Below are 16,403 nucleotides of genomic sequence, written 5' to 3' on the forward strand. Positions count from 1 at the left end.
GACCACATCAGGATCTGGTCTACCACCAGACCTGATCCCCCTACGACCACATCAGGATCTGGTCTACCACCAGACCTGATCCCCCTACGACCACATCAGGATCTGGTCTACCACCAGACCTGATCTCCCTACGACCACATCAGGATCTGGTCTACCACCAGACCTGATCCCCCTACGACCACATCAGGATCTGGTCTACCACCAGACCTGATCCCCCTACGACCACATCAGGATCTGGTCTACCACCAGACCTGATCCCCCTACGACCACATCAGGATCTGGTCTACCACCAGACCTGATATCCATACGACCACATCAGGATCTGGTCTACCACCAGACCTGATCTCCCTACGACCACATCAGGATCTGGTCTACCACCAAACCTGATCCCCCTACGACCACATCAGGATCTGGTCTACCACCAGACCTGATCCCCCTACGACCACATCAGGATCTGGTCTACCACCAGACCTGATCCCCCTACGACCACATCAGGATCTGGTCTACCACCAAACCTGATCCCCCTACGACCACATCAGGATCTGGTCTACCACCAGACCTGATCCCCCTACGACCACATCAGGATCTGGTCTACCACCAGACCTGATCCCCCTACGACCACATCAGGATCTGGTCTACCACCAGACCTGATCCCCCTACGACCACATCAGGATCTGGTCTACCACCAGACCTGATCTCCCTACGACCACATCAGGATCTGGTCTACCACCAGACCTGATCCCCCATAAACCACATCAGGATCTGGTCTACCACCAGACCTGATCCCCCTACGACCACATCAGGATCTGGTCTACCACCAGACCTGATCCCCCTACGACCACATCAGGATCTGGTCTACCACCAGACCTGATCTCCCTACGACCACATCAGGATCTGGTCTACCACCAGACCTGATCCCCCATAAACCACATCAGGATCTGGTCTACCACCAGACCTGATCCCCCTACGACCACATCAGGATCTGGTCTACCACCAGACCTGATCTCCCTACGACCACATCAGGATCTGGTCTACCACCAGACCTGATCCCCCTACGACCACATCAGGATCTGGTCTCAGGATCGACTATGACAAACCCTGTTAAACCACGTGTCGTGTTTGTATGTTCAGGTCGTGGTCAGGGTGAGGACGTAGCGCTGGCGGCGGTTGTCTGTCACACTCCGCTCAACAACCTCGGCCACTGTCGCAAAGGGAGCACTCTGTCCTTCAGCGTGGCCTTCCAGATCCTGAAACCAGGACTGTACGAGGTACATGGACCTGCTGGACCTCCATCTTTCTGCTCAAACAGGAATTCTCACCCCGTTTCCTCTCCTGCTTGCTTCTCCAGCTGAGTCAGCACATGAAGTTAAAGCTCCAGTTCACAGCGTCCGTGTCCAACCCGCCACCTGATGCTCGACCACTTTCACGTAAGAACTTTCACTGCCCTTCATGCACTCAGTACAGTCCTGATCCAAGTTCTTCCTGATCCACTTTCATCCTGATTCAGTTTAATCCAGATCTAGTTTAATTCTGATGTAGTTTTATCCTGATCCAGTTTCATCCGGATCTAGTTTCATCCTGATCCAGTTTCATCCGGATCCACTTTCATCCTGATTCAGTTTCATCTGGATTCAGTTTCATCTGGATTCAGTTTCATCTGGATTCAGCTTCATCCGGATCTAGTTTAATTCTGATGTTGTTTTATCCATTTACAGTTTCATCTGGGTCCAGTTTAATCTGGATCCAGTTTCATCCTAATCTAGTTTTATCCTGATTTGGTTACATACTGATCCAGTTTCATCTGGATATAGTTTCATCCTGATCCAGTTTCATCCAAGTCCAGTTTCATCCTGATCCAGTTTCATCCGAGTCCAGTTACATACTGATCCAGTTTCATCCCAATCCAGTTTCATCCTAATCTGGTTTTATACTGATCCAGTTTCATCCAGATCCAGTTTCATCCTGATGTAGTTTTCTCCTGATCCAGTTTCATCCTGATCCAGTTTCTTCCTAATCTAGTTTTATCCTGATCCAGTTTCATCCGAGTCCAGTTTCATCCTGATTCAGTTTCATCTGGATATAGTTTCATCCTGATCCAGTTTCATCCAGATTTAGTGTCAACCTGATCCAGTTTCATCCTAATCCAGTTTCATCCGGATCCAGTTTCATCCTGATCCAGTTTCATCCTGATCTAGTGTCAACCTGATCCAGTTTCATCCTAATCCAGTTTCATCCGGATCCAGTTTCATCTGGATCTAGTTTCATCCGGATCTAGTTTCATCCAGATCCAGTTTCATCCTGATCCAGTTTCATCCTAATCTTGTTTTATCCTGATCCAGTTTCATCCTAATGTTGTTTTATCCTGATCCAGTTTCATCCTAATGTTGTTTTTTCCTGATCCAGTTTCATCCTAATCTAGTTTTATCCTGATCCAGCTTCATCCAGGTCCAGTTTCATCCTGATCCAGTTTCATCCTAAGCTAGATTTATCCTGATCCAGTTTCATCCTGATGTAGTTTTATCCTGATCCAGTTTCATCCTAATCTTGTTTTATCCTGATCCAGTTTCATCCAGATCCAGTTTCATCCTGATGTAGTTTTCTCCGGATCCAGTTTCATCCTTATTCAGTTTCATACTGGTCCAGTTTCATCCTGAACCATTTTCATCGTGATTTAGTTTCATCCTGATTCAGTTTCATTGGGACATAGTTAATTTCTGAACCAGTTTTATAGTGATCCAGTTTCATCTGGATCCAGTTTCATCCTGATCCAGTTACATCCTAATCTAGTTCTATCCTGATTCACTTTAATCTGGATCTAGTTCAATTCTAAGGTAGTTTTATCCTGATCCAGTTTCATCTGGATCCAGTTTCCTCCTGATTCATCTGAAACTAGATTCATCCAGATCCAGTTTCATCCTAATCCAGTTGCATACTTATCCAGTATCATCCTGATCCAGTTTCATCCTAATCTTGTTTTATCCTGATCCAGTTTCATCCTAATCTAGTTTTATCCTGATCCAGTTTCATCCTAATCTTGTTTTATCCTGATCCAGTGTCATCCTAATCTTGTTTTATCCTGATCCAGTTTCATCCTAATCTTGTTTTATCCTGATCCAGTTTCATCCTAATCTAGTTTTATCCTGATCCAGCTTCATCCAGATCCAGTTTCATCCTAATCTAGTTTTATCCTGATCCAGTATCATCCGGATCCAGTGTCATCCTGAGGTAGTTTTATCCTGATTAAGTTTCATCCTGATCCAGTTACATACTGATCCAGTTTCAGCTGGATCCAGTATCATCCTGATCCAGTTTCATTCTAATCTTGTTTTATCCTGATCCAGTTTCATCCTAATCTAGTTTTATCCTAATCCAGTTTCATCCTAATCTTGTTTTATCCTGATCCAGTTTCATCCTAATCTAGTTTTATCCTGATCCAGTTTCATCCTAATCTAGTTTTATCCTGATCCAGCTTCATCCAGATCCAGTTTCATCCTAATCTAGATTTATCCTGATCCAGTTTCATCCAGATCCAGTTTCATCCTGATGTAGTTTTCTCCTGATCCAGTTTCTTCCTGATCTAGTTTCATCCTCATCTAGTTTTATCCTGATCCAGCTTCATCCAGATCCAGTTTCATCCGAATCTAGATTTATCCTGATCCAGTTTCATTCAGATCCAGTGTCATCCTGAGGTAGTTTTATCCTGATTCAGTTTCATCCTGATCCAGTTACATACTGATCCAGTTTCAGCTGGATCCAGTTTCATTCTTATCCAGTTTCATCTGGTTCCAGTTACATACTGATCCAGTTTCATCCTGATCCAGTTTCAACTTAATCTAGTTTTATCCTGATTCAGTTTCATCCTAATCTTGTTTTATCCTGATCCAGTTTCATCCTAATCTAGTTTTATCCTGATTCAGTTTCATTGGGACATAGTTAATTTCTGAACCAGTTTTATAGTGATCCAGTTTCATCTGGATCCAGTTTCATCCGGATCTAGTTTCATCTGGATCTAGTTTCATCCTGATTCAGTTTCATCCTGATTCAGTTACATCCTAATCTAGTTTTATCCTGATTCACTTTAATCTGGATTTAGTTCAATTCTGAGGTAGTTTTATCCTGATCCAGTTTCATCCTGATCCAGTTTCATCCGGATCCAGTTTCATCCTGATCCAGTTCATCCGGATCCAGTTTCATCCTGATGTAGTTTTATCCTGATTCAGTTTCATCCTGATCCAGTTATATACTGATCCAGTTTCAGCTGGATCCAGTTTCATTCTGATCCAGTTTCATCCTGATTCGGTTTCGTCCTGATTCAGTTTCATCCTGATTCAGTTTCATCCTGATTCAGTTTGATCCGGATCTAGTTTTATCCTGATTCAGTTTCATCCTGATTCAGTTACATACTGATCCAGTTTCAGCTGGATCCAGTTTCATCCTGATTCGGTTTCGTCCTGAATCAGTTTCATCCTGATTCAGTTTCATGCTGATTCAGTTTGATCCGGATCTAGTTTCATCCTGATTCAGTTTCATCCTGATTCAGTTTCATCTGGATGCATTTCCATCCGGATCCAGTTTCATCCTGATTCAGTTTCATCGGGACATAGTTCATTTCTGATCCAGTTTAGTCCTGATTCAGTTTCATCCTGAACCAGTTTTATCCTGATCCAGTTTCATCTGGATCCAGTTTCCTCCTGATTCATCCGAATCTAGATTCATCCAGATCCAGTTTCATCCTGATCCAGTTTCATCCTAATCCTGTTTTATCCTGATCCCGTTTCATCCTAATCTTGTTTTTTCCTGATCCAGTTCCATCCTGATGTAGTTTTATCCTGATTCAGTTTCATCCTGATCCAGTTACATACTGATCCAGTTTCAGCTGGATCCAGTTTCATTCTGATCCAGTTTCATCTGGATCCAGTTTCATTCTGATCCAGTTTCATCTGGATCGAGTTTCATCCTGATTCGGTTTCGTCCTGATTCAGTTTCATCCTGATTCAGTTTCATCCTGATTCAGTTTGATCCGGATCTAGTTTTATCCTGATTCAGTTTCATCCTGATTCAGTTACATACTGATCCAGTTTCAGCTGGATCCAGTTTCATCCTGATTCGGTTTCGTCCTGAATCAGTTTCATCCTGATTCAGTTTCATGCTGATTCAGTTTGATCCGGATCTAGTTTCATCCTGATTCAGTTTCATCCTGATTCAGTTTCATCTGGATCCATTTCCATCCGGATCCAGTTTCATCCTGATCCAGTTTCATCCGGATCTAGTTTCATCCGGATTCAGTTTCATCCTGATTCAGTTTCATCCTGATTCAGTTTCATCGGGACATAGTTCATTTCTGATCCAGTTTAGTCCTGATTCAGTTTCATCCTGAACCAGTTTTATCCTGATCCAGTTTCATCTGGATCCAGTTTCCTCCTGATTCATCCGAATCTAGATTCATCCAGATCCAGTTTCATCCTGATCCAGTTTCATCCTAATCCTGTTTTATCCTGATCCCGTTTCATCCTAATCTTGTTTTTTCCTGATCCAGTTCCATCCTGATGTAGTTTTATCCTGATCCAGTTTCATCCTGATCCAGTTTCATCCGGATCCAGTTTCATCCTGATGTAGTTTTATCCTGATTCAGTTTCATCCTGATCCAGTTACATACTGATCCAGTTTCAGCTGGATCCAGTTTAATTCTTATCCAGTTTCATCTGGTTCCAGTTTCATCCTGATCCAGTTACATACTGATCCAGTTTCATCCTGATCCAATTTCAACTTAATCTAGTTTTATTTCTGATTCAGTTTCATCCGGATCCAGTTTCATCCTTATTCAGTTTCATACTGGTCCAGTTTCATCCTGAACCATTTTCATCGTGATTTAGTTTCATCCTGATTCAGTTTCATCCGGATCTAGTTTCATCCTGATTCAGTTTCATTGGGACATAGTTAATTTCTGAACCAGTTTTATAGTGATCCAGTTTCATCTGGATCCAGTTTCATCCTGATCCAGTTACATCCTAATCTAGTTTTATCCTGATTCACTTTAATCTGGATCTAGTTCAATTCTAAGGTAGTTTTATCCTGATCCAGTTTCATCTGGATCCAGTTTCCTCCTGATTCATCTGAAACTAGATTCATCCAGATCCAGTTTCATCCTAATCCAGTTGCATACTTATCCAGTATCATCCTGATCCAGTTTCATCCTAATCTTGTTTTATCCTGATCCAGTTTCATCCTAATCTAGTTTTATCCTGATCCAGTTTCATCCTAATCTAGTTTTATCCTGATCCAGTTTCATCCTAATCCAGTTGCATACTTATCCAGTATCATCCTGATCCAGTTTCATCCTAATCTTGTTTTATCCTGATCCAGTTTCATCCTAATCTAGTTTTATCCTGATCCAGTTTCATCCTAATCTAGTTTTATCCTGATCCAGTTTCATCCTAATCTTGTTTTATCCTGATCCAGTGTCATCCTAATCTAGTTTTATCCTGATCCAGTTTCATCCTAATCTTGTTTTATCCTGATCCAGTGTCATCCTAATCTAGTTTTATCCTGATCCAGTTTCATCCTAATCTAGTTTTATCCTGATCCAGTTTCATCCTAATCTAGTTTTATCCTGATCCAGTTTCATCCTAATCTTGTTTTATCCTGATCCAGTGTCATCCTAATCTAGTTTTATCCTGATCCAGTTTCATCCTAATCTTGTTTTATCCTGATCCAGTGTCATCCTAATCTAGTTTTATCCTGATCCAGTTTCATCCTAATCTTGTTTTATCCTGATCCAGTTTCATCCTCATCTAGTTTTATCCTGATCCAGCTTCATCCTGATCCAGTTACATACTGATCCAGTTTCAGCTGGATCCAGTATCATCCTGATCCAGTTTCATTCTAATCTTGTTTTATCCTGATCCAGTTTCATCCTAATCTTGTTTTATCCTAATCCAGTTTCATCCTGATCTAGTTTTATCCTGATCCAGTTTCATCCTAATCTAGTTTTATCCTGATCCAGTTTCATCCTAATCTAGTTTTATCCTGATCCAGTTTCATCCTAATCCAGTTTTATCCTGATCCAGCTTCATCCTGATCCAGTTTCATCCTAATCTAGATTTATCCTGATCCAGTTTCATCCAGATCCAGTTTCATCCTGATGTAGTTTTCTCCTGATCCAGTTTCTTCCTGATCTAGTTTCATCCTAATCTAGTTTTATCCTGATCCAGCTTCATCCAGATCCAGTTTCATCCTGATGTAGTTTTCTCCTGATCCAGTTTCTTCCTGATCTAGTTTCATCCTCATCTAGTTTTATCCTGATCCAGCTTCATCCAGATCCAGTTTCATCCGAATCTAGATTTATCCTGATCCAGTTTCATTCAGATCCAGTTTCATCCTGATCCAGTTTCATCCTGAGGTAATTTTATCCTGATTCAGTTTCATCCTGATCCAGTTACATACTGATCCAGTTTAATCCTGATCCAGTTTCAACTTAATCTAGTTTTATCCTGATTCAGTTTCATCCTAATCTTGTTTTATCCTGATCCAGTTTCATCCTAATCTAGTTTTATCCTGATTCAGTTTCATCCTAATCTAGTTTTATCCTGATCCAGTTTCATCTGGATCCAGTTTCATCCTGATGTAGTTTCATCCTGATTCAGTTTCATCCTGAACCATTTTAATCGTGATTCAGTTTCATCCTGATTCAGTTTCATCCGGATCTAGTTTCATCCTGATTCAGTTTCATTGGGACATAGTTAATTTCTGAACCAGTTTTATAGTGATCCAGTTTCATCTGGATCCAGTTTCATCCTGATTCAGTTTCATCCGGATCTAGTTTCATCTGGATCTAGTTTCATCCTGATTCAGTTTCATCCAGATCCAGTTTCATCCGAATCTAGATTTATCCTGATCCAGTTTCATTCAGATCCAGTTTCATCCTGATCCAGTTTCATCCTGAGGTAATTTTATCCTGATTCAGTTTCATCCTGATCCAGTTACATACTGATCCAGTTTAATCCTGATCCAGTTTCAACTTAATCTAGTTTTATCCTGATTCAGTTTCATCCTAATCTTGTTTTATCCTGATCCAGTTTCATCCTAATCTAGTTTTATCCTGATTCAGTTTCATCCTAATCTAGTTTTATCCTGATCCAGTTTCATCTGGATCCAGTTTCATCCTGATGTAGTTTCATCCTGATTCAGTTTCATCCTGAACCATTTTAATCGTGATTCAGTTTCATCCTGATTCAGTTTCATCCGGATCTAGTTTCATCCTGATTCAGTTTCATTGGGACATAGTTAATTTCTGAACCAGTTTTATAGTGATCCAGTTTCATCTGGATCCAGTTTCATCCTGATCCAGTTACATCCTAATCTAGTTTTATCCTGATTCACTTTAATCTGGATCTAGTTCAATTCTAAGGTAGTTTTATCCTGATCCAGTTTCATCTGGATCCAGTTTCCTCCTGATTCATCTGAAACTAGATTCATCCAGATCCAGTTTCATCCTAATCCAGTTGCATACTTATCCAGTATCATCCTGATCCAGTTTCATCCTAATCTTGTTTTATCCTGATCCAGTTTCATCCTAATCTAGTTTTATCCTGATCCAGTTTCATCCTAATCTAGTTTTATCCTGATCCAGTTTCATCCTAATCTTGTTTTATCCTGATCCAGTGTCATCCTAATCTAGTTTTATCCTGATCCAGTTTCATCCTAATCTTGTTTTATCCTGATCCAGTGTCATCCTAATCTAGTTTTATCCTGATCCAGTTTCATCCTAATCTAGTTTTATCCTGATCCAGTTTCATCCTAATCTAGTTTTATCCTGATCCAGTTTCATCCTAATCTAGTTTTATCCTGATCCAGTTTCATCCTAATCTTGTTTTATCCTGATCCAGTGTCATCCTAATCTAGTTTTATCCTGATCCAGTTTCATCCTAATCTTGTTTTATCCTGATCCAGTTTCATCCTCATCTAGTTTTATCCTGATCCAGCTTCATCCTGATCCAGTTACATACTGATCCAGTTTCAGCTGGATCCAGTATCATCCTGATCCAGTTTCATTCTAATCTTGTTTTATCCTGATCCAGTTTCATCCTAATCTTGTTTTATCCTAATCCAGTTTCATCCTGATCTAGTTTTATCCTGATCCAGTTTCATCCTAATCTAGTTTTATCCTGATCCAGTTTCATCCTAATCTAGTTTTATCCTGATCCAGTTTCATCCTAATCCAGTTTTATCCTGATCCAGCTTCATCCAGATCCAGTTTCATCCGAATCTAGATTTATCCTGATCCAGTTTCATTCAGATCCAGTTTCATCCTGATCCAGTTTCATCCTGAGGTAATTTTATCCTGATTCAGTTTCATCCTGATCCAGTTACATACTGATCCAGTTTAATCCTGATCCAGTTTCAACTTAATCTAGTTTTATCCTGATTCAGTTTCATCCTAATCTTGTTTTATCCTGATCCAGTTTCATCCTAATCTAGTTTTATCCTGATTCAGTTTCATCCTAATCTAGTTTTATCCTGATCCAGTTTCATCTGGATCCAGTTTCATCCTGATGTAGTTTCATCCTGATTCAGTTTCATCCTGAACCATTTTAATCGTGATTCAGTTTCATCCTGATTCAGTTTCATCCGGATCTAGTTTCATCCTGATTCAGTTTCATTGGGACATAGTTAATTTCTGAACCAGTTTTATAGTGATCCAGTTTCATCTGGATCCAGTTTCATCCTGATCCAGTTACATCCTAATCTAGTTTTATCCTGATTCACTTTAATCTGGATCTAGTTCAATTCTAAGGTAGTTTTATCCTGATCCAGTTTCATCTGGATCCAGTTTCCTCCTGATTCATCTGAAACTAGATTCATCCAGATCCAGTTTCATCCTAATCCAGTTGCATACTTATCCAGTATCATCCTGATCCAGTTTCATCCTAATCTTGTTTTATCCTGATCCAGTTTCATCCTAATCTAGTTTTATCCTGATCCAGTTTCATCCTAATCTAGTTTTATCCTGATCCAGTTTCATCCTAATCTTGTTTTATCCTGATCCAGTGTCATCCTAATCTAGTTTTATCCTGATCCAGTTTCATCCTAATCTTGTTTTATCCTGATCCAGTGTCATCCTAATCTAGTTTTATCCTGATCCAGTTTCATCCTAATCTAGTTTTATCCTGATCCAGTTTCATCCTAATCTAGTTTTATCCTGATCCAGTTTCATCCTAATCTTGTTTTATCCTGATCCAGTGTCATCCTAATCTAGTTTTATCCTGATCCAGTTTCATCCTAATCTTGTTTTATCCTGATCCAGTGTCATCCTAATCTAGTTTTATCCTGATCCAGTTTCATCCTAATCTTGTTTTATCCTGATCCAGTTTCATCCTCATCTAGTTTTATCCTGATCCAGCTTCATCCTGATCCAGTTACATACTGATCCAGTTTCAGCTGGATCCAGTATCATCCTGATCCAGTTTCATTCTAATCTTGTTTTATCCTGATCCAGTTTCATCCTAATCTTGTTTTATCCTAATCCAGTTTCATCCTGATCTAGTTTTATCCTGATCCAGTTTCATCCTAATCTAGTTTTATCCTGATCCAGTTTCATCCTAATCTAGTTTTATCCAGATCCAGTTTCATCCTAATCCAGTTGCATACTTATCCAGTATCATCCTGATCCAGTTTCATCCTAATCTTGTTTTATCCTGATCCAGTTTCATCCTAATCTAGTTTTATCCTGATCCAGTTTCATCCTAATCTAGTTTTATCCTGATCCAGTTTCATCCTAATCTTGTTTTATCCTGATCCAGTGTCATCCTAATCTAGTTTTATCCTGATCCAGTTTCATCCTAATCTAGTTTTATCCTGATCCAGTTTCATCTGGATCCAGTTTCATCCTGATGTAGTTTCATCCTGATTCAGTTTCATCCTGAACCATTTTAATCGCGATTCAGTTTCATCCTGATTCAGTTTCATCCGGATCTAGTTTCATCCTGATTCAGTTTCATTGGGACATAGTTAATTTCTGAACCAGTTTTATAGTGATCCAGTTTCATCTGGATCCAGTTTCATCCTGATTCAGTTTCATCCGGATCTAGTTTCATCTGGATCTAGTTTCATCCTGATTCAGTTTCATCCAGATCCAGTTTCATCCGAATCTAGATTTATCCTGATCCAGTTTCATTCAGATCCAGTTTCATCCTGATCCAGTTTCATCCTGAGGTAATTTTATCCTGATTCAGTTTCATCCTGATCCAGTTACATACTGATCCAGTTTAATCCTGATCCAGTTTCAACTTAATCTAGTTTTATCCTGATTCAGTTTCATCCTAATCTTGTTTTATCCTGATCCAGTTTCATCCTAATCTAGTTTTATCCTGATTCAGTTTCATCCTAATCTAGTTTTATCCTGATCCAGTTTCATCTGGATCCAGTTTCATCCTGATGTAGTTTCATCCTGATTCAGTTTCATCCTGAACCATTTTAATCGTGATTCAGTTTCATCCTGATTCAGTTTCATCCGGATCTAGTTTCATCCTGATTCAGTTTCATTGGGACATAGTTAATTTCTGAACCAGTTTTATAGTGATCCAGTTTCATCTGGATCCAGTTTCATCCTGATTCAGTTTCATCCGGATCTAGTTTCATCTGGATCTAGTTTCATCCTGATTCAGTTTCATCCTGATTCAGTTACATCCCAATCTAGTTTTATCCTGATTAACTTTAATCTGGATCTAGTTCAATTCTGAGGTAGTTTTATCCTGATCCAGTTTCATCCTGATCCAGTCTCATCCGGATCCAGTTTCACCCTATTCCAGTTCATCCGGATCCAGTTTCATCCTGATGTAGTTTTATCCTGATTCAGTTTCATCTGGATCCAGTTTCATCCGGATCCAGTTTCATCCTGATCCAGTTTCATCCGGATCTAGTTTCATCCGGATTCAGTTTCATCCTGATTCAGTTTCATCCTGATTCAGTTTCATCGGGACATAGTTCATTTCTGATCCAGTTTAGTCCTGAATCAGTTTCATCCAGATCCAGTTTCATCCTGATCCAGTTTCATCCTAAGCTAGATTTATCCTGATCCAGTTTCATCCTGATGTAGTTTTCTCCTGATCCAGTTTCTTCCTGATCCAGTTTCATCCTAATCTAGTTTTATCCTGATTCAGTTTCATCCTGATCCAGTTACATACTGATCCAGTTTCAGCTGGATCCAGTGTCTTCCTGATCCAGTTTCATCCTAATCTTGTTTTATCCTGATCCAGTTTAATCCTAATCTAGTTTTATCCTGATCCAGTTTCATCCTAATCTTGTTTTATCCTGATCCAGTTTCTTCCTGATCTAGTTTCATCCTCATCTAGTTTTATCCTGATCCAGCTTCATCCAGATCCAGTTTCATCCGAATCTAGATTTATCCTGATCCAGTTTCATTCAGATCCAGTTACATACTGATCCAGTTTCAGCTGGATCCAGTTTCATTCTTATCCAGTTTCATCTGGTTCCAGTTACATACTGATCCAGTTTCATCCTGATCCAGTTTCAACTTAATCTAGTTTTATCCTGATTCAGTTTCATCCTAATCTAGTTTTATCCTGATCCAGTTTCATCCTAATCTAGTTTTATCCTGATTCAGTTTCATCCTAATCTAGTTTTATCCTGATCCAGTTTCATCCTAATCTAGTTTTATCCTTATTCAGTTTCATCCTAATCTAGTTTGATCCTGATCCAGTTTCATCTGAATCCAGTTTCATCCTGATGTAGTTTCATCCTGATTCAGTTTCATCCTGATTCAGTTTCATCCTGATCCAGTTTCATCCGGATCTAGTTTCATCTGGATCCAGTTTCATCCGGATCCAGTTTCATCCTGATCCAGTTTCATCGGGACATAGTTCATTTCTGATCCAGTTTAGTCCTGAATCAGTTTCATCCAGATCCAGTTTCATCCTGATCCAGTTTCATCCTAAGCTAGATTTATCCTGATCCAGTTTCATCCTGATGTAGTTTTCTCCTGATCCAGTTTCTTCCTGATCCAGTTTCATCCTAATCTAGTTTTATCCTGATTCAGTTTCATCCTGATCCAGTTACATACTGATCCAGTTTCAGCTGGATCCAGTGTCTTCCTGATCCAGTTTCATCCTAATCTTGTTTTATCCTGATCCAGTTTAATCCTAATCTAGTTTTATCCTGATCCAGTTTCATCCTAATCTTGTTTTATCCTGATCCAGTTTCTTCCTGATCCAGTTTCATCCTCATCTAGTTTTATCCTGATCCAGCTTCATCCAGATCCAGTTTCATCCGAATCTAGATTTATCCTGATCCAGTTTCATTCAGATCCAGTTACATACTGATCCAGTTTCAGCTGGATCCAGTTTCATTCTTATCCAGTTTCATCTGGTTCCAGTTACATACTGATCCAGTTTCATCCTGATCCAGTTTCAACTTAATCTAGTTTTATCCTGATTCAGTTTCATCCTAATCTAGTTTTATCCTGATCCAGTTTCATCCTAATCTAGTTTTATCCTGATCCAGTTTCATCCTAATCTAGTTTTATCCTTATTCAGTTTCATCCTAATCTAGTTTGATCCTGATCCAGTTTCATCTGAATCCAGTTTCATCCTGATGTAGTTTCATCCTGATTCAGTTTCATCCTGATCCAGTTACATACTGATCCAGTTTCAACTTAATCTAGTTTTATCCTGATTCAGTTTCATCCTAATCTAGTTTTATCCTGATCCAGTTTCATCCGGATACAGTTTCATCCTGATGTAGTTTTATCCTGATTCAGTTTCATCCTGATTCAGTTTCCTGCTGATCCAGTTTCATCCTGAACCATTTTCATCCTGATTCAGTTTCATCCTGATTCAGTTAATCTGGATCTAGTTCAATTCTGAGGTAGTTTTATCCTGATCCAGTTTCATCTGGATCCAGTTTAATCCTGATCCAGTTAATCTGGATCCAGTTTCATCCTAATCTAGATTTATCCTGATCCAGTGTCATCCTGAGGTAGTTTTATCCTGATTCAGTTTCATCCAGATCCAGTGTCATCCTGAGGTAGTTTTATCCTGATCCAGTTTCATCCTGATCCAGTCTCATCTGGATCCAGTTTCATCCTAATCTAGATTTATCCTGATCCAGTGTCATCCTGAGGTAGTTTTATCCTGATCCAGTTTCATCCTGATCCAGTCTCATCTGGATCCAGTTTCATCCTGATCCAGTTTTATCCCATCTTCTTCTCCTCTTTGTACTTTACTGATTTTGCAAATTAGACAATGACATAATTTAGCGACTTACCACACAGCCAATAGCGACCTTTCTACGTGGAAACCATGGAAACATTTGCATCCCCACATGAAGGGCGAAGGGACGATGACAGCTTCATGCGCCTTCTTCTTCTTCTTCTTCTTTTTGGGCTTATGCCTCACTGAGCATGTTCCATTTCTTCTTCTCTGTATTCCTGTGGCAGTCACAGCGCCTCCTGCAGGCCTCCATGATGTACTGCAGGTTTTTATGGAAAACTTTCTTAAAGCAGAATCAGTTCAGTGTGGACGTCATGTTGTCTTCTCTCCGTTCAGGTAAAAACAGTCCATCCAGCCCGGCGGTTCGAGACCTGCTGGACCGACACCAGGCCAGCCTGGGCCGATCTCAGTCCTTCTCCCACCAGCAGCCGTCCCGATCGCACATCATGAGGTAAAAGATGCAAAGTTTATAATAACCCTGCTTAACTTTCACGTAACGTGTCGTTTGGTGTGCGGCAGGACGGGCAGCGCCATGGAGCGGCGAGCCATCACGCCTCCTGTCGGATCCCCGGTGGGCCGGCCGCTGTACCTGCCACCGCAGGACAAAGCCCTGCTGTCGCTGGACAAGATCGCCAAGAGGGAGTGTAAAGTCCTGGTGGTGGATCCGGTCCACTAGGCAGTGAGGAAGCTTCAGTCTGGACCTTTACAGGATAAACTCGGCTTTTCATCGAGGAATCTTCCTCCGAACTTAAAAATTACAACAAAGCTGGAAAGAAGCAACTTGAAGCGTCACATTTAATGTATTATTATTATCTGCTGAATGTGTTCCTGAACGTTACCGGACACGTCGCCGCACATTTCCGCTCAGACTGTGGATAATTCCGAGGATGTTTCCGGCAACGAGCTGGAAAATGTCGCTTCCTCGTGTTTGTATTATTTAAAGGTGAGAAATGTTGCAGGAAGAGATGCAGAAGTTCGTCGCATTTCGGAGCTTTTTCGTGTTTACAGTCAATCGTCACATTTCTGAATGTAATGAAACATTGATCCCGTCACTGGAACGTTCCCATGACAACCACTTACATGTTTGGATTCTGAATCTGAACACCTCAATCAGACATCCTGTTGGTGACTCATCCTGCACCAGCCAATCAAATCCTTTATGCAAATTGCAGCAGCAATTCTAAATGGTGGGCGGTGCCTGATCTGACCAATCAGCTTCCAGGTCTCCATGTTGCCAACAGGATGCTGGTGTTTGTGTTGCAGGTGTAGCAACCATTAACATCATAAATTCCCCCTCTTTAAATGTAATAAAACCAGTAACGTCAAAACAAACCGATAATTTAATCATAACTGCGGATTTTATTTATTTATTCTATTATCAGCTGCAGTTGAAGAAACTGGATGAGGATTTTTTTCAATCTGGACCAAAACAACCAATAACTGAATAACTTATTACAATATTGTTTGTAAATATATTCACTTTATTGGATTAAAAATAGAGAACAAATTCCTGTTATCTCAGTGTTACCAGGTTGAATCACCATGGCGACTGATTCTGGAGTCTCTGTCTGACTCTTCAGTGACCTGCTGGACTTTTAACGTTTAAAGATGTGAAATTATTGTCATTTGTCTTTATTTAATAAAAATCCCTGAACTAAAAAAATGCTTCCGTCTTTATTTCAGACTCTGCTGCTTGATTGAAATCACGCCTGATTTTATTATTTTACCTTGTAGTGATGCATCTTAACCTCCCGTGGGCTCACCATCTGCGGGAGGAGCTGTAGGGGTCGGGTGCAATGTGAGCTGGGCGGCAGCAAGAGGCGGGGACCCTGGCGGTCCGATCCCCGGCTGCAGAAGCTGGCTCTAGGGACGTGGAACGTCACCTCTCTGGTGGGGAAGGAGCCTGAGCTTGTGCGCGAGGTTGAGCGGTTCCGGCTAGATATAGTTGGACTCACCTCGACGCATGGCTTGGGCTCTGGAACCAGTACCCTCGAGAGGGGCTGGACCTTCTTCCACTCTGGAGTTGCTCATGGTGAGAGGCGCCGAGCAGGTGTGGGCATTCTCATCAGCCCCCAGCTTGGTGCCTGCACGTTGGGGTTTACCCCGGTGGATGAAAGGGTAGTTTCCCTCCGCCTCCGGGTGGGGGGACGGGTCCTGACTGTTGTCTGTGCTTATGCA

At 40.7% G+C, this 16,403-nt stretch overlaps 1 protein-coding gene across 1 annotated transcript in view; it reads left to right on the plus strand.

The window, feature by feature from the left end:
• Positions 1-14,901, plus strand: part of trappc14 (trafficking protein particle complex subunit 14) — a gene marked incomplete at both ends in the record, with an annotated part of 46,612 nt that extends 31,711 nt beyond the window's left edge. The window contains 4 exons of the mRNA XM_079247499.1: positions 1,132-1,268; positions 1,349-1,427; positions 14,562-14,676; positions 14,745-14,901. Coding sequence (XP_079103625.1) covers positions 1,132-1,268; positions 1,349-1,427; positions 14,562-14,676; positions 14,745-14,901 — 488 coding nt within the window. The remainder of the gene's footprint in view (positions 1-1,131; positions 1,269-1,348; positions 1,428-14,561; positions 14,677-14,744) is intronic.
• Positions 14,902-16,403: the final 1,502 nt, after the last annotated feature.

The sequence above is a fragment of the Telmatherina bonti genome (genome assembly GCF_933228915.1).
Source record: "Telmatherina bonti genome assembly, chromosome: 10".
Classification (NCBI taxonomy): domain Eukaryota; kingdom Metazoa; phylum Chordata; class Actinopteri; order Atheriniformes; family Telmatherinidae; genus Telmatherina; species Telmatherina bonti.